General features: G+C 44.2%; 1 protein-coding gene across 1 annotated transcript in view; it reads left to right on the top strand.

Annotated features, from left to right (window-relative positions):
* PLXNA4 (plexin A4) overlaps window positions 1-23,782 on the top strand; it is a 529,822-nt gene that overhangs the window by 418,822 nt on the left and 87,218 nt on the right. The window contains exons 11-15 of the mRNA XM_088141425.1: window positions 4,243-4,339; window positions 7,509-7,699; window positions 14,943-15,094; window positions 18,170-18,287; window positions 23,048-23,184. Coding sequence (XP_087997551.1) covers window positions 4,243-4,339; window positions 7,509-7,699; window positions 14,943-15,094; window positions 18,170-18,287; window positions 23,048-23,184 — 695 coding nt within the window. The remainder of the gene's footprint in view (window positions 1-4,242; window positions 4,340-7,508; window positions 7,700-14,942; window positions 15,095-18,169; window positions 18,288-23,047; window positions 23,185-23,782) is intronic.

The following is a 23,782-nucleotide window of genomic DNA, read 5'->3' as shown; positions in this document are numbered from 1 at the left end:
CCATTGCAATACTCTGTCCATTATCTTGATGATATTGACCCTTCCTCCCCCTCCCTCCTCTCCAGACACTGTTGTGGGTTGCTGTTGTTGATAAACTAAAGTGCAGAAGGTTTTCCTTTGAGGGGCTCCTGGATTTTTATGCTTAGATAAACTTGTGCTCTGTAGATAACTATTGTAATAGCTGAATCCTGAGATATAGTTCCAATCACTTTGCTGTTCTGGTTAGGCAGGGTAGGAATGAATTGAGTACAGTGGCTTGGACTAAGGAGGAATCTGGCCATTTCAGAGAGAGACGCTCTTTACCAGCACAGTGGAAGAATCTGCTCTGGGATCTTTGGGGAACCTCTACCCCTCTCCAGCTCCTGGGAATCTCCATGGACATCCCAGATGTTCCAGCTGCTCCTTCATGCACACTTCCATGCTGGTGTTCCTGCCCCCCCGCAGGTGGCCGAGTGTCAAGCCTTGTAGCCTCTGCTTGTTGCCTTCTAGACAGATGTTACTCTTTTAATTAAGAGCATTGGTGGCAATAAAACCCCCATCGAGGCCATGAAGGATTCATAGCCTTAAGCGCTGCTCCGCCTTATGCAGGAGTAGCGATGCAGTCAAGAGGAACTAATGTTAAATGAAGTCAGGAGATATATGAGTTCAGTGAAAGACCCGTCCCTTTCCTGTCCTCCTCACATCATATTTCTGCCTTGGGTTAATTACTCATCACTCAAGCTTGCAAGGTTTTATGCCCCACTGCCACCTCTGTCGCCCCAGTTGCTATCTTTAAAGCTCTTTCTTCAAGCCCAGGATTAAAGAGACAGGAAAAATGGATTGTGTGAAAGGATAGCTCTTGTTTGCAGAAATTGATTTTGATTTTTTTCCCCCCTTGACCAGACAATGGGCCTATCTCTCCCCGCTCCTTCAAAACGTTGGGATTTAAAGTGGAGCCCCCGTGGAGTAGAGGCGGCCGTGGAAACAAAGCCTCCCCTTTAAAGCACCACGGGCATCGGGATGGCATTGAACTCGCATTTGTGCATTGAAGAATATATGCAATGTGGCTTTTGCCTATTAAACAGGCAGAATTCTTTTTTTAAAAAATGCGTGGGGAATCGTAAAAAAACCATGTACGTGGCACAGTCAAAAGGGGTAGCATAAAGCAAATCAAATTATGACAATCGGAAGTGAGAATCAGACAATGAAACTTCCGTGGCTACTAAAGCTTTAGAGAGGCAGGCCTGAAGTTGTGGCTTCGGTGTGAAAAGGATGGCTAGGGCACTTGGAAATCTGAGACAGAGACACCCAAGGGAGCGATGCTCAACTATAGAAAAGCACGTTAGGGGAGAAGGCCGCTGTTTGTGTACTTCTGTAGCATTGATTAAAAAGACCAGACAGGCCTCCAAATAAGTTCGTGTTTATTGCTCTCCACTGGACTGATCTCCTGAACTTGATCATGGAGGAAGGGCCCCCAGGTAGCCTCCAACATGGGGCAAGATTTCGACTGCAGCGTTTTCTTCTTGTACACAAAATCTCATCACAACTGCTATTTCTGCAGGATGCTGCACCATCCTGGGTCCTCTTATCTGAGAAGAATACTTCACCCGCATGGTAACCATGTTGGTAAAAAAAAAAAAAACAGAGACTGAGATGTTGATTGTAGAAGCCCGCTGGTTAGCAGCTAATTGTGTTTACTTTGCTCAGAGATAAATTGCCGTGTAACTCGATGTTCACTCCAATGTCATAGGCAGAAATCACAGGGTACTCTAACTGGAATTGAGCATCAGCTGACTGAGACAAAGGCCTCCCTCCGCCTAAGGCATGTGGAGCTTGGGTTTCTCCAAGCCATTCTGCACCAAGGAACAAAATTCAAACCGAGTGTGGGCAGGAAATGAAATCCCAAGGTTTTGTCATGGAAAGGCAGCCTCAAGGGACTACAGTATGGGTTCCAAGAATCAACTCTGTGTGTGTGTGTGTGTGTGTGTGTGTGTGTGTGCGCGCGCGCGCGCGCGCGCACGCAGGCATGTGCAGGTGAGCATGGAAAACAGAACTGTGATGGCTCTTTCCTCCCCTTCCCCTTCCCCTTCTCCCTACCTCTTTTCTCTCTCTCTCTTTCTCTCCTTCCTCCCTTCCTTCCCTTTCCCCTCCCTCCTTCTTCCCTCCCTCCCTCCCTCCCTCTCATCAGTGTTACCAGGCAGACCAGACAGGAAACACAACCAGATGAGCTAATTTTACTTTATTGTAAGGTTACATTAACAGAATCTTGCAAGTCTGAAAGTACAATCCCCCCTTGTCTCCTTTACAGCCCAAGAAACTAGGGAGGGTCTCTTCTGAGCCTCTTGCCCCACCCATTATCCAGTTACCGGGTATGCTGTCTCTTGTCTGACTGTTCCCTTGGGAGCATCTCTTCGCCCAGTCTCCCAAGGTCTTTCCCACATACCAGTACTCTTCCCCTTCCCCTTCCCCTTCCCCTTCCCCTTCCTTCCCTCCCTCCCTCCCTTCTCTTCCTCCTTCCTTCCTTCCTTCCTTCCTTCCCTCCCTCCCTCCCTCCCTCCCTCCCTCCCTCCCTTCTCTTTCTCCTTCCTTCCTTCCTTCCTTCCTTCCTTCCTTCCTTCCTTCCTTCCCTCCCTCCCTCCCTCCCTCCCTCCCTCCCTCCCTGTCTGTAATGGAAATTTTGCTTCCTGAATCTTGCACATGAAAGACTGTGGTGATTTGACTGGGGGAGACAGGATTCAATTTGGTTTCCCAACCCACATTTATGAACAACAGGAAACTTGCTTCAAAGCTTTGTCCAAGCCCTGTAAATGATCATTTTCCCCAAATGTTATGAAACATACCCAGTACAGTACAAAAATGGTTTTTTTTACCAAATAAATCCCAAATTGCAACGTTTTTTTTCCCTTCCAAATTTGCAAAACACTGGAAAAGAGAAACTAAGCAGAACAGAGACTGCCTACCCTTAGGAACATTTTAGACATTGTATTTAGCTCCTTGAGAATTCATAATTCAAAATCAAGTTTCTAATCCTTGTGGAAGCTGACAAAAGCTATGGACAACGGCCGAGCCAATATCTGAAGCTAGTAAGATTCTCCGTGGTGAGCAAGCTCAACTCTGGTGCATTGCCAGTTATCTTGCTGCTTTCTATCACCGCCAAAATAATTTGGGAGGGGCAGAAAACTCTACTAGTTTTCCATAGCTGTCTTTGCACAACGCCCTTAATCTTGGCAGTTAAAAATCTAATGACGGCATTTGCACAAAGGGCCGTAATTTGATTAGATTTTTACCTTGGTCTTTTGCTTGTGGTTGGACATCTCAGCAGGTTGCCTGAACCCGATCCGTTGGTTCACTTAGGGTTAAAGTGGGTTCATTCAATAACCGGGTGAAACGTGTGAACGCGGCCATAAAGTATAGAGAATTCTAGAGTTCTCTAGAGTTGATGATGTAGCAAAAGCCCCCCAAATCACAACTCCCTACCATATGTTTGTTTGTTTGTACCATTTGATGGTTTACCTCCATGACCTTTCTTGGGAGCATTGTGTGATCAGCAAACTCTGCTGTCCACAATTTTCACAGCCTACACTGGTCCCCTGTATGCTTGCGGGGGGTGGGGTGGGGGGAGAAGGGACAGTGGGGAACTCAGAAAACTGTCCTCTTATCTTCAGATAAGACCCCAGATTTTCTCTGCCATCTTCATTCCTCCTGTGTCTTTCATTTCCAACCCCCAAATCATGGAGGAGATATACGGAGGTGTGATTTTGGCAGTCCACATCTAAAGTGCTTTTAGAAAAGCTTATTTCATGCCTTTTTCCGGAGAGATTTGATGCATGACGAATACAGATCTATCTTGAGCATCACAGAATCCCTGGAAACACTTGCCAACAGTTCCAAATAAGTTTGTGTTTAATCGATTGTGTAAAAGAGCGTTTACCCCCTTCGGCTTGCTACTTTTAAATCTTCATCTCGAAAGCCCATGGGTTGTTTTCGAAAAGCTGCCTGGTTTAAATGGGGTGGGCAAAATGCAGAGCTCGGCTGCGAAACCGCCCAGGAAATCCTGCAGAAACCCCGAGAAACGAAATTCTCAGTCGCAGGGATGCCCGTTAACATCCTGTCTTTCCCACGGCTTTTGGAGTTGAAAAAAAATCAAAATCAAAATCAAAATGGGCGCCCCAGTGGCAGCTGTTTTTTTTCCCTCAGTTTGCATACGGTTACATCCAGGAGCAACAGGTGTGTGATGTATGTTTTGCTCCCTTCACTGTTTAGTATTCATATGACGGGATGGAGATTAACAGCCTGCCGGTGGATCTGACGGTGGTGTGGAATGGGAATTTCAACATTGACAACCCAGCCCAGAATAAAGGTAACGGACTGTTTCAACTTGTCCTTGGAAGTGGTAACCAGGCCGCTTTGTTCCCTAAACCTAGCCAAACTCTTCCTGCTTCCTTTTGTCATTGATCACAGGACATTTTCCTTGCTAATTTTTGCTCTGCTTTTTAATTAATGTATTTACTGGGGCTAATACATGACTCCTGGCCAAAACAACTGTCTTCTGCATCTAAATGCCTGAAAAACAACTCCTTTCTCCTCCCCACCACTCCCAAGTAGTATTTCCCACTTTCTAAGTTTAATTCCAGTACAGCCATTCGTTTAGTGACCATTCGAAGTCATGAAGGTGCTAAAAAAGTGACTTATGACTGTTGCAGTGTCCCTGTGGTCATGTGATCAAAATTCAGGCCCTTGGCAACCAGCTCACACTTACAACAGTTGCAGAGTCCCGGGGTCACATGATCGCCATTTGTGACCTTCCCAGGGGGCTTCCAACAAGCAAAGTCAATGGGGAACTGCTGGATTCACTTAACAACTGTGGTGATTCTCTTAATGATCATGGTGATTCACTTAACAACTGCTGCAAAAAAGGTCATAAAATCAGGTCTGATTCACTTAACAACCAATTTTCTGGTCCCTATTGTGGTCATTAAGCGAAGACTACCTGTAGAAGAGAATATCTGTAGCTCAGGGTTGAACTGTGGAGTCCTTGGTGCTCTCTGAGCTTGGCTTAATTTCCCAAGTTAATTCTGGCTCCATTCCCACAACTCGGGCAGTCAGGTCTGTCCAAGATGCTGTGTGGATTCGTACAACATGCAAAACACGCTTCTTTTCCCCTGGGTGGGAGGGCTTCATTTCTTTTGTGGGGGGTCTGGTTTGGTTTGGTTTGCTGGGTTTGCATGTTGGGTGAACCTGTTTTGTTGAGCTTCTGATCCAGAAATCAGGTTAATGGTCGGGTGGACCTAGATGAAGTGAATGTGGGAAAGAGGAAAGCAGGATTAACTTGCACCATGGGGAGGACAAAAGAGTGACCTTTGTGAGGGGTCCAGAGAGAGGGAGGAGGAACGGAAAGAAAATGAGTTGGATGAAGATGGCATTACCATTGCCAATTGCTTCCAAGCAGCTCAGAAGATCAAAGGCAGGGCATTAAGGATTTGCTTATAGGGGACCGAGGCACAATTGTGTCTACAACCCTCCCTGCACCCTCGGAAGCCTTCGGTGTCCATGAACTGCCTCTCAGTATTTGTGATTTGTATATATGACATTAAATGATACAGAGAACCTGTCAAGGCTTTGAACTGTCCAGCTGGTTTCTGGGCCTCCAGATTAATCCTAGGATTTAGACAGGGAGTAAACACAGCACATTTCTTTCCACTCCTTTTACTTTACTAGTCAATAACGTTTAAAATGTGAACCTACGCTGAGGCAGAGTGCATTTTTATGCCTTTCAACCTCATTTCGGCTTCCGAGCTGCATCATGGGGCTGCAGAATTCCTATCTTCTCCTTTCATCTGGGCCCAAATCTGCAATTTCTGATGTCTTTCCGTCCCCGCAAAAGAGGCTGATGTTTCTCTGCCTCGTTCCAATTTCTTCTGATGGTGTGAGGGAGCTGAATTTTATTGTTAGGGCTGATAGAGGGAATCACTGAGGCTGGGGCTGCATTATGTGAAGCATCATGCCTTTACTGTGAAGTTGCTCACGTTTTCCTGTCTGAAAAAGCTCCATGGCAGGAGTTTATGTAGGCGTGTCTGTCTGTCTGTCTGTCTGTCTGTCTGTCTGTCTGTCTGTCTGTCTGTCTGTCTGTCTACCTACCTACCTACCTACCTACCGGTAGTCCTTGCTTAACATCCACTCGTTCAGTGACCGTTCAAACTTAGAATGGTGCTAACTGAGGGGACTTATGACCGTTCCTCATAGTTGTGGCTGTCACAGCATCCCCACAATCACATGATTGCAATTTGGGCACTTGGCAACCAGCTTGCGATTACGATGGCCTCAGCATCCCACGGTCACATGATCACCATTTGCGACCTTCACTGCCAGCTTCCGACAAGCAAAACTTTACAACCGTGTCGTTTAGCAACAGAGTTGCCGGTCCCAATTACTATTGTTCAGCATGGATTACCTGTATCTATCTCACATATATATGGCTCCTATCTTAAAAGGCTAGCTGGTACAGAGCAGCAACAGCGAAAAGCCAATGCAAATGATCAATACACAGAAATGCAATGAAGCGAAAATTACATTATTATAATTGAGAATTACACGTCTGGCTTCAGAAACTCCATCAGTTAAGTTCCAGAGGTCTTCTGGAAAAATGGAATTTTTGCAAACTTCCTGAAGGCCCTGAGAGTGGAAGCCACTCTTGGTTTGTGAGGTAGACAAGGTCTGTCTGAGCCCAGTAATGGTGTCTCATAGACTCCTCCCTTCAGCCCTCTGCAGCTCATCTAGCTTCCCATGCTTCTGTTCAGAGGAAGACATCCTGGAAACTCCTGGACTTTTTCATCTCTCTGCATCCTCATCCTCCCTTGCTGATTGCCCGTCTCAATTCGTAAAGCCCCGGTGGAGGAGTGTCTTCCCTTGGGATTGAATGAAAGCATGGGAAGCTGTCAGCTGTAGAACATTAGGGAGATGTTTCCACAGAACTGCTGTTGCTCTTCACTAAAAACCGGGCATGCTAAATTCTCTCCTTGTGATGGAATGGCATGGTGAAGGCCACGCTCAGGGAGATAAGCATTTCCTTAGCTCCCAGAATGAGCGTGGGAAGGTGAAGAGAATGAGACTGGCACCACCCTAAGGAATTTGCAGTGTTTGCTTGCTGGCTTGGGAAGTTTAGATTCAGTCTGGCGAGATTCTGTCTTGTAGGTGGAAGCTAATAAATGCAATAGAACTATATCTGTACTGTCTCGTGGAGTTCTTTAGGCTGAACCTGACACTCCTCTTTCAAAAGAAAATTCCAAAGCTGGTCACGGCTTGATTGCTCTTCACTAAGAGTTATAAGAACTGGGCATGCTAAATTCTGTCCTCCTTCAAAAGCTTTGGAATTTTCCAAAGCTGGTTCTCTTTCATCCAACCGAGTGAGAATTGGCAGAAGAAAAAGATGCAGGAAATGTCTTGCCATCCCCCTTCCCCTACTTTCTGGCAAGGCCAACCTTGCCCACATCTGTGCCCAGCTCCTCAGTGGGTTTCTCTTCTCCCTCTAGTCCACCTGTACAAATGTGGAGCCATGAGAGATAGTTGTGGTCTGTGTCTGAAGGCGGATCTGGACTACGAGTGCGGCTGGTGTGAAGACTTGAATCAGTGCACGCTGAAGCACCATTGTCCCATCCTGGAGAACCGTTGGCTGGAGCTTTTGGGAACCGGAGGCAAGTGCACCAATCCCAAGATTACAGAAGTAAGTTTCTTCACTTTCTCCTCCCTTGCGCCTAGATGTTCTTCAATGTTGCAAGGAGTCACCTTACACCAGTCATGGGTTAGTGGCTTCTGCAGAATGAAACAGGTACAGAAATCCCGTGCAATATTTAGAATAAAAGCAGAAATCCAATGCACAGTTTGATCTATTTATCTACATTTTTTACTGCACACTCAGAAGATTCTGCTGACTTTGTATAGCTCCATGTAGCTTTCATGGCGAGAATAAAGAAGTGGTTTGCCACTGCCTTCTCCCAAAATGATGTTGTTATTATTTTTTTACTTCCAAGTCTAATTTAGAACTGGTGGTCTCCTCCCCGGGGTCTGATCCTGCTTAGCTTTCTTTGAGATCAGCTAAGGTCAGCTAAATGGTGCTGCTAGGGAATACCTGACTTGATTAAAATATATCTGAAAGGGATCTTGTTATTGTAGTTCATCACCAACTAAATATGAACCAGAAATGTGATGAGCCTGCAAAAAAAAAGAGGTAATTTTAGGCTGCATCAGCAGAAATGTTGTTTCTAAACCATGGAAAGCAAGAATTCTGCTGTATCTTTCAGAGGTTATTCTATCCGGTGTAATGTGTCCAGTTCTGGGCATCACATTTAGGAAGGGTTCAGAGAAACTGGAACATTTGCAGAGAAGGCTAACAAGGATGAGGAAGAGATTAAATGCTACATATTTCAAGGAGAGGCCAAGAGAACTGGGTATTTTTAGTCTTGAGAAAATACAACTGAGGGACTATATGAGGGCACATTTCATATGCTTGAGGGAGTGTCCCATGGAAGATGATCCAGATCTCTTTGCAAGATGGGAGGTTCTGTCTGAATGTTCTAATGATAAGAGGGGTTCAGGAGAAGAACGATTGCCAAGAGAGTTGGTGAGTTCCTTTCTCAGGATCTCTTCAAGTGGAGGCTGGATAGCCATCTACCAGGAATGCTTTAATTTAGATTCCCACACTGAGGAAGGGGTGATGGTGGACTACATGGCCTCAGTGGCCCCTTCCAGTCCTCTGACCTTTCTGTATTGCTGGACTATGGAGTTCCAACACTGAACTACAGGACTGGTCTTTGTGTGAAGGTTTTCCTCCTTCTCAAATTCAACTTGATTCTCTGGTGGGGTTCAGAGTTTAGCTTTCTGTAACTACCTGTGATCTAGATCCCACTGGTGGGTCAAAGATATTAGGGTAGAGGAACGACAGTACCTTGGCTATATTGTTCAGGCACAGTGTTGACTTCTGTCTCTTCTCCCTCCACCTCTCTGACTCAGAAACATAATGCCTCTTTCCATTACTTAGGATGTGGGATGCTCCACCAAGGGAGGCAGTGAGATTGAACTTACAAGGAGCTTTGTTTTCATACCTGTCAAAGAGCTCATGATCAATGGTGTTCCTTAAGTCATACTGGCTCCTGTGTCACCTGGCAGCCCAACCAGCAGTGATGACAAAGATTGCCTTGGAATTAGGATTGTCTCCTGTGAGCCTCATGGCCAGGGGCGTCCCATAGATAGGGAGCCAAAACAATCAAGGTGGTGGCCACAAGCATGCAATCAAATCCCTATCTGGTTTTTTTTCTTTCTTTTTTTTTGTGCATGACAAAAAAAGGAACCTTTTTCACATCCTTGGGTACCCACCTTAGTTCTATATCTGCTACATGCCAAATTCCCTGCTAACAGTAAGGATCCTACCAGTTCATTTAGGTACATGGTGGCAGGTGTGTCACAAGTACAACCAAAATCCACTTTTACCCCAAGCATGTCCTTCTTTGCAAGCTAAGATCTCTAACCTAAAGACTACCTCGCAAGCCAGCACTCTTGTCTACATCCCACCAACTAGGAGATCCATGCAACCTAGTGGCCCATACTCAGGACGCTGGTAGAAGAAGACACTTCAAAGTCCTGTTTTTCCCTCTGAGTCCAGATCACAGCACAAGCCTACCCTGTTGGGCTATAAGTTCCTTTCCCTTTTGTTATCTCTCCTCTTGCATTTTTTTTAAGCTTGCTTTTCCTTCCTCCTTCTCTGTGCTACACAAAATGTTGCTCACCCTGAAAGGGAATAGCTTGGTGGGTACGTAAGTATGACTGAGAGCCTCAAGCCAGATGGTTCTGCTCAACAGTTGGAAAGAATGTGGTCAATTAGTCATGTCCTCGGTGCCTGTACATTTCCTTATTGTTTGATATGTGCTCACTGCTGTTCTTTATAGTTAATAAATCTGGGACTTTGTTCCAACCATAACACTGGTCTCATGTCTTCCTCGGCAGTGGAGCAGCTTGTACATATTTTCATAGGCCCATTTACTAATCAGTGTATTTTTCATACTCATCATCGAGTTTGTGCCTTTTCCAATTCAGTTCTCCCTAAAATAATGTGCGTTGTGGGTGCACTTTTCCATAATGCACTCATTTTTGTAACACCCTTCTGTATGTTTGAGCTGCCAGGCCAAGTTTTATTTATTTATTTTTATTTTATTTACAGTTTTGAAGTAAGATGCCCCCATCTATAGATTCTGGGCAGCGTCCCGCAGGGCAGCGTTTGTTTATTTCTGTATTTTACAATATTTACAATCTTTTGCAATGCAGTGTTTAAGGATGCACGATATTCACAGCGTGTTTACACTTCTAATGGATTCTGAGCTGCGTTCAATGAAGTCAAGGGCAAGATATCTACTCGCAGGAACAATTAATGCAGTATCATTAAAAGATGATGAGTAATGTCAATAGCATATGAAAAATAATGTAACCTAAGGGGCAAGCAGGTCATGGTCATCCATACCTTGGGGAGAGACAGAGGTGTCCTCGATCCAAAAATGTCAATATGGCCCCTGCAACGAGGTGATTGAAGTCCTATGTCTTTTTACGTGCATGGCAATGGGGCAGGGCTCCAATTGCATATTTGTGGCTGCCATCTTGACTTTTTGGACTTCCCTGCCCAAACCCCTGGGTGGGGGCCATTCATTAAATGGGGGCCAAGACCCTGAAGGCCTGTCAACTGGATCACAACCCCTTCTACATTAAAAAAAAGAAAGATGTAAAATTAATATGCCCCTTGTCCCCAAGACAATAATCGCAGGTTCAAAAATGGCTACTGTATGCTATGAGTCATGCATCTTTCTATCTATCTATCTATCTATCTATCTATCTATCTATCTATCTATCTATCTATCTATCTATTTTAATTTCTATGGCCACCCATCTCAACCGAGTGACTCTGGATGGTAAACAATCATAAAAAACAATTAAAACAAGTACAATACAACACTGTGTCTGTCTGTCTGTCTGTCTGTCTGTCTGTCTGTCTGTCTATCTATCTATCTATCTATCTATCTATCTATCTATCTATCTATCTATCTATCTATCTATCTGGCAGCCAGGAAAAAATTATCCTATACTTACCAGTGTACCCAAGAAACGGGGTCCTTAACACATTTGGGGCCCCAGGCCTGAAACAGTATCATTATTATGCTTTATTATTTTATATTTTCCTTTTGGGGTGTTTTTAACCCTTTCAACTCGTTTGCCACCCCGAGTCACTTGGCAAATGGGCAGCCCTATACATGGATTAAAAAACGAAGCAAGAAATAAATAGCATCCTTGGTGGAATACGGCTGTTTGGACAGCTTTACGAAAGGCCAGGAGGGAGGGGGCTTCTCTGAGCAACGTAGAGTTGGATTCAACAAATGCCTTCCAATTGAGGCTCAGATTTGGAAAGTGCTGTCGGATCCGTCTCCCTAAAAATTTGGGCCGATAGAATTTCCCTTAAGGCTGTAATCATAAGCCGAGAACAGACAAATGTCTCCCATTATGTTTGCTTCTAAGCATGTTTATAGTCTGGCTGCAAGATCCAAGTGAACATTAGTCACTTCCAGACCCTTGTCACTAAATTGCTCTCAATGTTTGGTCACGCTAACAGCGAAAAGCTTTCAAAAGGGCCTAATTGGTATGCATGCAAATTAGCCTGCATTCAGCTCCACGCTGATGGGGTCTGAGCTAGTGGTGACCAACTAGGGACTTGAACAGGGTGTGCAGCGAGCATTGGAAAAGACACATTTCACATTAGGAATGATAAAGAGAGAGCTGGGAAATAAAGCAGCTGTTATCCTCAAATATGCATCGATGGCGTAGGTGCGTTGGGGGGAGAATGATGGCCTTTATCTGCAAATCTGGAAAAGAGCAAGCCAAAAATGATATTTGCAGAGGGCTTAGGAAAGGGACTGGCAAAGTAGATGTGACATATGTTTATAGAATTAGACACATTGTAAGAAAATAGACATTTTCCCTCTCCTTCCACGGTTTCCGGCGTTGAGGCAGCAGACCGGAGTGAGCTGGGGACTTGGGGACCACGTAGGATTTAGGATCAGAGAGCAAGAAAGGACTGAAGGACGAATGAACAGGCTGGCTCACTGAAGTTAGGAACAAGGATGCAAAAAAGTCGAGCAAGAACTTGTTGATCAAATAAGGTTGGGATCTAAAACAGGAGGCAGATGTCCATTCCTTTCTTCCTAGGAGAAGCCAGTGACAAAGTCTATTTGGAATCGGGGGGTCCCCAAAGCCACCATTTGCCAGTGGGCACCTGTAGAAGTAGGATCACCCAGATCCTGCAGCTCCAGACCCCTAGCAGAAGGGATCAGCTGTAGCTTCACAACCAAGGGAAGGCCACACCACATTCACTTTGACCTGGTGTTGGTTGTTGCAGGGATGTGCTGATCTTTACTAGCTTTGTGGCCTTTGGAAGATGATCCGGTGGGAGGCATTGACCATCACATATCAGCTGGGTTATTTCCCTCTTAGAGTGGGCTGCAGGCAAACAGGAGATACCTGTCACTACCATCCACCCAGTGGGATTTGATTGACTATCATCGGAAGCAGAGTGCGGGGTGAGATCAACTATCCACCTGCTGGGTGTTAGGTGTGTTCATGTTCCCAGGAGACATTTTTATTTCATGGACTCATAGAGCGGAAAAGACCAATTAGATCAGGTCTAACCTCTTGAGCACAGAAACCCAAAATTTTCCCAACTATTGTCCTCTCTAAAGACATTGAACCAAGGGTGCTCCACCATCATTCTGGGTCGCTGCTTCCATTGTCAGAAAGCTTGTAGGGTTGGGAAGGAGGAGTCCCTCTGCTCCTGCTTCCGCCCAACATGTCACTGGAATCCCCCTTCTTGTAACTCCCTGCAGGAAATGTCATGTCATCCAACCCTCCCTTGAAAATTCTTGTCCTGCCTTGCCACAAAGCTTGCCAGCCGCATGTTATCAAGAATATATAGTGTTCCTCCCAGTGTTTATTTATGTTGATATGTTCTGATTTGCATTTTGTACATTTATCTTTTTATGGAGGCTGGGATGGATGTCGCTCAGAATCGTTTGCCATCAGAGCAGCCTGTAATGCCATAAATTAATCAATGAAGTGCATTGTGCATGTCTTCCTAAGTCATTAGAGAAGAAGCATGTTGCACATCGTTGATAATAGTTATGTGCCATTGAGTCAGGTTGGATTCCTGGTGCTTGCCTGGACTAACGTTCACCATTTCAACCTTTCTGTAGTAACACCTTACAGCTTTTCCAAAGATGTTCCACTAATTTCTGTGATCCTGTCCATCCACCCTATCCGTTGCTTCCCCCTTTTTCTACTTCCCTCAATCTGGCCAAGCATAGATGTCTTTTCTAGCGCACCGTCTGCTTGCAACACACGCCCAAAATATGTGAGTTTCTGCTCACTGATCATTGACTCACGGAAGCAATAACCTTCTATTTTGTTGAGGACTGATTGATCAGATTCTTCTTGCGGATCTTGTACCCATTTCTAGATCTACAATTCCTGGGGTGTCTGCAAGATATTGTAAAAAAAAGTCAAGATGATGACCATGATGGTGCATCACACATAAAAAATAGGTGGGGGTTCAATAGCACTGCTGGGCCCACCATCTTTACTTTTTTTACTAGACCTTGTGGACACCCCTGCGTAAAATATGAGAGCAAGAAGCCACCGTTAAAATATGAATTGACCTGACAAGATATAATTGGTATGCAAGATACAGACACACACACATACACACATATGTATATGTATATATAAACACATGGCCCTAACCTTGCCATCTTGCTGGAAAGTTTTAAAAACTTTGCTCTTTGCACAGGCCCTGTGGTACTAGCTGGCAGTTTAATATTTTAATATTTTTGTAATATTTCACACACACACACACACACGTGTGTGTGTGTGTATACATATACAGAGAGAGAGAGAGAGAGAGAGAGAGAGAGAGTTATTTTTTATAACCAGATCTTTGTTTCCTGTATTTCCTGATGGGGTGTTTTGGTTTTATTTGCTCCCTGAGGTCAATTCTTTTATGCTGTATTTTTAACTGTTTGTGTGTTACATCAATTAGGTGATGTAAGCATCTTTTTATATAAACAAATGTGTAAAGGGAAGCTAGGGGCTTCCTATCTCGATTGTATGATCATCAACCGTGATTTTCAATAAGGCTGTAAAATAGCTAGCAAAGGGCATTGTCTATAGCAACACTCTTGGGAAAAAATATATAACATCGTAATTATAACTTGCATTATTATATTTGCTGTGTTCTTCTCTGCTTCAATATTACTGGCGCACCTAACAGGGCCATGAGCTTCCATGCCACATAGCAATGCTTGGAGCATACGTCGCACTGGGCCTTTCTGAGCATGGCCAGACTCGATTGCAACTTTCATTTTAGATGCTAAGCAAGGATAATATTGTTCCTGCACTCTGTTGCACACTGGCCTAGTGTACCAGGAACTTGGGTCCCAAATATACACAGGTATCCTGTTCAACGCTATTGTTCACAGGGATTGTTGCTTTCTTACTCTTTCTCAAAGACACACACAGCCAGGTGCAACACACATAAAAAGGGAGCAGAGTTCTGATCACACAAGCATAAGACACTATCTTGACTTTTTTGAGCTCCTCTGCATGTAAGCACACACATACACATAGCTTCCAGCCACACATAGACACCCCAACTTCCTGAGCTCGTTCCACCTGGATTCCATTGGTGGTAGCTAGAGGCAAATCATATTTGATGACAACCCATAGAAAATAATGGGGAAGGATGGTGGCTGTTTTGTTTTGAGGAGTAATTCAGGATGGATATTTTGGAAGGAAAGACCGGTATTTAAAAACTAGCAAGTAGGATGTGGTTCTGATTTTCTTTCATCTTTTAAACTTCTCTAACCAGATCTTTGTTTTCTTAGATAAGTCCAGTGAGAGGACCTCGTGAAGGAGGGACCAGAGTGACCATCCGGGGAGAAAATCTAGGTCTCGAATTCCGGGACATTGCATCCCATGTCAAAGTTGCTGGTGTGGAGTGTGTTCCCTTGGTGGATGGATATATCCCAGCAGAGCAGTAAGTAAGGTCTGCAGGGCAAAAAATATCAAGAAAAGGCTCTAGTTCCAAGGCCAGGAGGGGTATGTAAAGGTCTCTTGACTTGCAAGCCAAGGAGAGAGTCCCACCGCCCCCTCCCGAGTGGAGCTTGATCCCTGGTGACCCTGCAGAAGCCACCATGTTGTTTTCTTGGCAACAATATCAAAATGGGTTGCTATTGCGTTCTTCTAAGGTTCTTGGCTGGTTTGACTGGCTTCCCAAACTAATCAGTAGTTCTAGAATTTTCTGCTGGTTCCTTATCCATCATCCATTCAACCATCCATCTGCCGTCCATCCATCCATCCATCCAATCAACCAACCATCCATGTATTTATTTATTTATAATTTTTTTTAAAAACCACCCATAGCCATTTTCTCACTTGGATCTGTCCCTGCTTTTTCAAAATTAGCCAGGCTTGCTGTAGAGGCAAGCGTAACTGATCAACTTATTTTTTATTTTAACTGGGCTTGTAAGGTGCTTTGGCTGTAAACAAGTCGAAGAACAAGACAGTACGATTAGGTCTATCGTACAAATGATGCAAAAGAATTTGCAAGCTCTACAGAACCTTTCATTAGATTTTTTTTTTTTTTTTAAAGGAAGAGAAATGGGGAAGAAACCTGAAATCCCCCCCCACAAAAAAAAGGAAGCCAGATGTCTAAACCCGGCACTTCCAAGTCAGTGCCAAGATGACTCAAGAGGCAATCTTGAGTTTAGGTGGTATTAGATAGCAATAGATAGATTAGACTTAGAAGCTCTCCGTTGCATTTCAGGCTGAGAAATTCTGCGGTTTCTTATCTGTAGCAAGGAGTTCTGTGTTGAAGGCAAGAGGATGCGAAGGGAGCTGCCCCCAAGTTTGGGGCCTTCCCACCTCCACAAGGGTTGGAGATCTTTGGCACTTGGGAATCCTTGTACTGAGCAATGACCTTGTTTTCTCCAGTTTTGGATCTACAAGTGGCAGAAATATCATTTTGGCTGAGCTGGGAGTATGGCAGTGTTGTCCAAACTTGGCCACTTTAAGATGAGTGGACTTCAACTCCCAGAATTGATTAATTCAATTTTTAAAGACGAAGCTCCCCCCAACTCTGAAACATAAAAACCATTCTGCCTCCTGCGAAACACAGAAGCATCTCATCCTAACTGCCTCTTTGGCTTGAGCAGGAGAACTTGGTTCTTCATCCATCATTTTTTGTCCGTCTCAGGCCACTGAACTCTGAAATTAGGTGAAAGGGAAGAAGCTTCGTCAACTTGGTGCCCTCCAGATGTACGGGACTGCAAATCTTGTCACTTGAAAATGCAATGTGCTTGCAAGGATTAGAAATTACGGGCCCACAGTCCAAATATCTGAGCTCTGGCCAGCTCAGGAGTTCCACCAACACCATGGGTGGGTTGCAGTTTGAATGGGAACATAGGCTTTCTGGGGAGATGAACTCCATCAAATAAAATCACATCGTTCTGAGCTTGCAAAAAAGGGTATTAAAGTCTGGCTTTCTCTAATTAGATTGCAGAAAAATAACCCGACACGTTTTGCCTGTAGTTCTTCCTGCAGCTTCCTTTAACTGTTGACAGGCAAGCTGAAGTTCATCATCTCCAACTGGCCAGAAAAAAGAAGACTTAAAATACGCAATTGCAGGACACCACAACCTACACAGTGAAGGGAATAATGAGAGAAAGAACAACAAAGAAAAATGAATTAGATTTATTACATTTTATTATATAATATATTATATAATATAATATATAATATATTAAAATAAATAATAATATATTTATTATTAGATTATTAAAAGACCTGGAATACAGCAGTACAAAATGCAAACAATATTGGTCATGTTACATAAAAAGGGGAGGAAAGTTTAAACCACAAAAGAATCGTCAGTAATCAACTATCAGAAATAGAAGCAGCTAATTCAACTATTCCAGGTTCATTTGCCAATGCTGTCCTTAGTTTGATAGCCTAAAATTTAGCAGGGTCGCCCATTATAGCTGCCTCAATGGTAACCCTGTAATTTCTCTCACTATCTATCATATATTGTATTAAAATATATGCATTTTTATATGCATAGTGTAGAATGACAACAAAGACCTGGTTTACTCAGGACAAAGAACAAATTATCTTTCTCATAGGTGTCTCCAAGGGAACAAAGGGCAACATTTGCATTGCAACATCCCAATGTTTGTGCGAACACTGCAGATGTTGTGCTGAAATCTCTTTGCTCCAGCTAAGAAGCCGTCCTGCTGCAGCAAAGAAGGTGCAGCTGATCGTCCAAACTTGATGATAACTCCTTTGCTTGAGCTAGCTGAGTTGTCCTTAGAAGCTCTCCGTTGCATTTCAGGCTGAGAAATTCTGCGGTTTCTTATCTGTAGCAAGGAGTTCTGTGTTGAAGGCAAGAGGATGCGAAGGGAGCTGCCCCCAAGTTTGGGGCCTTCCCACCTCCACAAGGGTTGGAGATCTTTGGCACTTGGGAATCCTTGTACTGAGCAATGACCTTGTTTTCTCCAGTTTTGGATCTACAAATGGCAGAAATATCATTTTGGCTGAGCTGGGAATATGGCAGTGTTGTCCAAACTTGGCCACTTTAAGATGAGTGGACTTCAACTCCCAGAATTCCCCAGCCAGCCATGCTGGCTGGGGAATTCTGGGAGTTGAAGTCCACTCATCTTAAAGTGGCCAAGTTTGGACAACACTGGAGTATGGAGTGGAATTCTTTAAGCTTGTGAATGAGAAACGACATTTGCAAATGGTGCCAAACGAGATCAGATGGACCTACCGTTCATATCTCATGAACAATTAGACAGCCCCTTCTTAAATCAAGAGAAAGTTTAAAAGAGGATAAGAGACATGAAAGAGGGCCTTCCTTAATTTGTTGATTAAAACAAAGCAGGGCCAGAGGACGTACGTTTCTCCTTTCCAAGATTCTGCCACTTAATCCCATTTTTCCTTGCAATAAATCCAGCTAGATTTTGAGATTTTGTAAATCTAGCTTTGGATACTGCTAGGGGGCTTAACAGAGGAAAAACAGATGCTCAGCCTTTGAACGTCTCTGCTTTCCTTCTAGAATCGTGTGCGAGATGGGTGAAGCAAAACTCAGCCAGCATGCTGGAAATGTGGACATTTGCGTGGCTGAATGCAAACCAGAATTCATGGCGAAATCTTCCCAGTTCTATTACTTTACGGTAAGTCTGTGCTTCAGAGCCCAGGTGGCCTTTAAAGTAGCCATGTCCTTCTCAGAGATTGCACAGAATCCAGGAAAAGACCCAGCTGCTTTAAAGAGTGGTACACAAGAGCTACCTTCATGGTCTCCAAAGCAGATTGTTGGAATCAAATCCAAAATGTTTGGAATCGGAAAATGTGAGGTAAATTTGGGAGTTCTGACTTTGCCATATCCACAGATCTGATGCTTTCATCCAGATGGCAACACAACCCTGCCTCTTCTGTACATGTGTGTGACGTGTTGGTGCTTGTACAAAAGGGGCAGAGGTTGCGCCATGATGATGTGAGGTTGTAGTCATCATTTGCCTCCCTGGTGGATGTTTCTGGATTTAGGTGTGTGAGAAAAGCAAAAGTAGCTATGGTGAAAATCTGGCTTAAAGGCTAGTGCTAAATGGAGAAATTCATCTGTATTTTTTTCTACCAATTCTCATTCAGTTTGATGAAAATGCATCTCTTTGGAAATTCTTTCCAAGAAGAGAATCTCTCAGGAGTGGAATAAGATATTCTTAGGCTTGCTTCATGGTGAGGCTGCCAAAGGGCATATTAGAATATTCTGGATTTTCACACAGTCATTCCCAGTATCTCTGATGTGTCATGTTTCTATTAACTCCCAAAGGAAGATATCTGGAAGAACTTTTCACAGAGAGACTGCAGAAGGGGATATCCTGCCCTTAAGAAACCTTGAAGGATTTCTCATTTCCCTGGAAAAATTTGGAGAAATTCTCCAGTTGGTTTCTCTGCCCATTAAATTGGTGGGGAATTTCAGAAACCCACTGAGCCGACCTCAACTTCAGCAGGGGTACAATATGTGACTCAAGAGACCTGTGTGGTCCTGAGACCTTCCCCTTCCCTCTCCCTTTCCCCTTCCCTCTCCCTTTCCCTCCTTCCTTCTCCTTCTCCTTCTTCCCCTTCCCCTTCTTCCCCTTCCCCTTCTTTCTCCCTTTCCCTTTCCCCTTCCCCTTCCCCTTCCCCTTCTTCCCCTTCCCCTTCCCTCCTTCCTTCTCCTTCTCCTTGTCCTTCTTTTCTGCCATTCCTGGTCTCTACAGTCCTTATTGTTTAATTTTTCAAAAATACATATTAGTGAAAAATAACAAACAGAAACAATACGACACTGACAATACCATAATATGTCGTGATCAAATAAACTTTTTTTTAAGAAAGGAAAAAGTAAAAGATCCATGTAATATTGATACACAGCTAGCTCAGTCCTTCAATATATTATTAAATGTACACCCTATAAAAACATACTGCTTCATCTTCTCAATCTATAATATAGACTTGGAGAAAAATCATTTAAAAAATGTCTGCAGATGCCCAAAGGCTGCTTGTCGATCTCAGGTTTATTTCAGATAAGGTAGTGTGATAAAGGAGGGGTATAAAGAAGGACTGGAATTGGTCTCTTTTTTATGGGGGGCTGTTTGATTATTGTAGGAATGTTGTTTGCTGGTGCAGTAAGTAACTGAATGTTTCCCTTCCCTTCCCTTCCCTTCCCTTCCCTTCCCTTCCCTTCCCTTCCCTTCCCTTCCCTTCCCTTCCCTTCCCTTCCCTTCCCTTCCCTCCCCTCCCTCCACCCAGGAGCCTCAAACAACAATTTCATCCACATCTCCCCCCTTCTAGCATTCCAGGGTGGATTTCTTTGTCCCTGTCTGCCAAAGCTCTCCTTTGATATGGGAGAAAGGGGCCATCCGTGCCCTCAAAAGCAGCACTTTGTAAAGCGAAGAACAAAACCTGCTGCAGCCATCTCGATCGATGTCTCTCTGGAAGCCAGACGAGATTGTCCCTCAACATCTCCCCTCCAATTTCTGCAGTGTGCTACTGCAACCCCGAACTCCAAATGGGCTGAGTTCCCAAAGAGGCGGGGAATCTTCCAGCCCTACCCAGCCTGGTTTCACTGGTGGCCACAAGGGGTGCCCCCACAAATGCCACAGCTAGAGAGACTCCTTCGTTTGGAGTGAAGGTAGGAGGTGCCTATCCAATCAAGGATGATGCAAGAAATGGGGAGGGGTACAAGCACTTTTTCACCCAGTCCATTAATAACCTGGGGAACTCATTGCTGCAGGATGTTGTGAGGAACACATTCTCAGGTGTCTTGAAAAGGGGAAAGGAGATTGAATACTCTTAAGGAGGATAGGATTATCAAGGGCTCGCGTCTTGAAGGCTCCATGTTACCTCCCACCTGGGTGCCTCCAATGTTAACTCTACGTATTAGTTGCAGGGGAACAACCATAGAAGAGTGGCCTGTCTCCAGCTGTTGAGCATGTCAGGGGCATCTGGTTGTGAGAAATAGAACGCTGGACTGCAGTGGTGTTGGCCTCATCCAGCAAAGCCATTCGTATGTTCCTAACGCACTGTCCTTAGCTAAAGACGACTGATGGGCCTCTCGTCAGTGTTATCACTTGTTCCGAGCATAACCCCACGGACTTAAATGTATGGCAGAGATGCCTCCCTTGGCTCAGGGAAAAGAAAGGAGGGACATCTAGCAAGGTCACTTCCCCAGACCTGGAGGAGCTTCACGTATCTTAAATCAGCATTAATTTGCACTGGAAGTCTGTTTTGAAGGACCTAGTTGGATACCATAGTTTGATTGCCAGCACTGGTTTTTCTGGGTGGGGATGATTACAACATCTAAGGATGTGGGGTTGGGAGAAGATTCCAAAAAACCCACGGTTCAGCTGGGGAGAAAAGGTTTTCCATTCTTCTGGTCACCGCTTCAGATCCTGACCTCCTCCAGCAAGGTTGCAAGAAACCAAGAATAAAAAAAAAAGTCATAAATTGTTTATACATCTGATTCTTCATTCCCCTTCACACACACTCTCTCCCTCTGTGAATAATACCATCTAAAATTTGTTAAGGCAGCTGTGAATCATTAATAGACTACTGCAGCATACCACGCGCCTGTAAATGAGATGATAATAAGTTTTTGTGTTATGATTATAACACCTCTGGAAATTCATAGACCCTCTCGGGACAGGAAATGAGTATTATTTATTTTACTTTATTTATAGCGATTGTTCACCTGAGTGCCTGCCAGTAAAGACGGCTGAGGAAGCGTACAAAGATCAGAAATAAAGATAGTTCTGGGTTCGGAGCTGAGAATCTAAAAGACGAGAGGCAAAAGGAAGGAAGGGGGGGAGAAGAAGAAAAGCAATATCAAATATTTGTTCTCAGATAGTAACTTACTAGATATCTTAGCAGCTTCCATGAAGACCTGAAATGTTGCGGCCTCAAACACAATAATGTTATGTAATCTTTTTCATGATGCAAACCCAACTTTAATAGCCATTGACTGTTTTCACACAGGGCTGTCTCATTAGGTTACTTGAACAGGCCCATTTTCCAAATTGATGGACTCCCAAACTAGCAACTTCTATGAACGTGACAGACTTTTCCAAGAACACTTACGTGTACTCCTGGATCACCTTGTAAAGTTTGGGAAGGAAATACAACTCACATCTGTTTCCCATGTCAGCTAGACATCATTCTGGGCCCGCACCATGGCGTGTCATACCAGCAAAATGCCCACCCTTGCTCCTTGTCAGATCTGAGGTTGAATTCTATTTAAGTTCTGCTTAAGTAGAGATGGAAAATGAACCTCCAGACCTCTGGGAGATGCAGGATAAGCAAGAGAGCAAACGCGTAGAAAGACTGGGGAGTTGAAAAAACAGTTTAGTGGGTTCAAGAGCGCATCCGGCTTCTCGTTCTACCCGCTCATTCATCAGAGTTGCAACCTTTTAAGCCAACGTTCTTAAAAGTAGTTGAAGAGAAGTGAGGAGAAAGTGGGGAGGGTAGAGAAACCTTCATTGCAAATGCAGGGGGCGGCTTTTCATGTGGGACCCAGCGGAAAAGTTTTTCTATTAAAATGCTAATGAAAGGAGAAACCGGCAACTCCAGATTTCTCCCTGAAAATCTCGCCATTCTTCAGGATCACGGTGATAGGTTTCCTTTTTAAATAAGATGGGTTTTATCTTGATGGGCTGAAAGGCAGGGAGGAAGAGAAGAATGCAGGGTTTGATTCTTTATTTATTTATTTGGTTAGAACGACATGTTTCTCCGAGTTTTTTCTCTGCAGTGGAAGCACAAGATGGCTTTTGGGCTGGAATCATGAAAGTGAAAAATCATGTCTCTGTGTGTGTCTTGGGGGGGGGGGGAGAGGGAGGGAGAGAAATCAGGCTAAATTCATCCATCTATTATCAAGCATTCAGATCATTTCAACAGCAAAGCAGGATTTAGCCTGGTCTAGCTCTCTCTGTCTATGTGTCTTCCTTCCTTCCTTTCTTTTATACAATGCTCATTTACATGAACTATGAGTAACCTGCTACTGAATTAACCCATTTTCTGGGTTCACGTGACCTGTTCAGCTGAAAGCTAACTCACTGAGCTGGGTTCAGCCAACATCCTAAGCTACTATGCGAGAAAAAGATTAATTAAAATTAAAAGGAACCAAGTCTTGCATATGGGACAACAGCAACCATAGGATTTGGTTACGTGTGTTGTGTGGACACAGTCACTGGGAAGGAACGGACATGTCTTCTGTTAGCCAAGCGTCTAATGCACTTTCTAGTTTTATTTAAAAACACTTTCCAGCAATGCTAACTCAGAACTGGCCTCCCTTGAATAAGCAACCTCTGGTCATATTTTCCTCCAGCCACTGTCACCCTTTCAGCTTGTTGCTATTCCATTCAATTCCTCTTGAAATCATCTTCCTTTTTCCCTTTCTTTTCAGATGCTCTCTCTTTCTGACCTCAGCCCAAAGCAAGGACCAGTATCGGGTGGTACGCAAGTCACGATTACGGGCAAAAACCTGAATGCAGGAAGTAACGTCTCTGTAATGTTTGGAGAATACCCTTGTCTTTTCCACCGGTAAGGTTCAGTCAACTTTGGCTGCTTGGGGGAAAGGGGGAGGCCGTAAACACAGCAATTCTGCAACTCCAGAATTGCAAAGCAGCTGGTGGAGAATGTGTCTCTTCGTAGGCATCTTTTTGCCTGCACAGCTTGGTCATCTGAATTACCATTCCATGCTAGCAAAATTCAGGAGGAGTCTGGGTGCGCCATTTCCAACTAACGCATTGTATTGCCACTGTGGGCATGGAAAAAATGCTACCAGACTCCTGATTTTTGCTACCGTAGAGAGCATGGCTCTTCTACCCATATCTGTGCTAATGGGTGAAGCATTGATGTCACCCACGAAGAGAAGCAAAATATAATGGCAGATGCTCAGAGAGGCTTAATGAACTATCCTCTGGGTTAACTACACTTATTGACACTTTGTAGAAAGCAGTCACTTGAGGCCTGGGGCATCCACAGGGAGTTGTCAAAATCCGCAAGAAGACAAGCGTGGCATTGCAACACCTGCCACCGTGCAGATTTTGATGCATGCACCCTGCAGACAGTTCCACTGAGGTTCCTGGTTTGTATTCTCCCTGGCTTAAAAGCCCCCAGAGATCCTGCTTGCATCAAA

The sequence above is a fragment of the Python bivittatus genome, unplaced genomic scaffold (assembly GCF_059951505.1).
Source record: "Python bivittatus isolate LINGU-HERP-01145 unplaced genomic scaffold, Pbiv_v1 ctg000330_np1212, whole genome shotgun sequence".
Lineage (NCBI taxonomy): Eukaryota > Metazoa > Chordata > Lepidosauria > Squamata > Pythonidae > Python > Python bivittatus.
The sequence above is the reverse complement of the archived record's forward strand: the minus strand, read 5'-3'. Positions and strand labels throughout refer to the sequence as shown.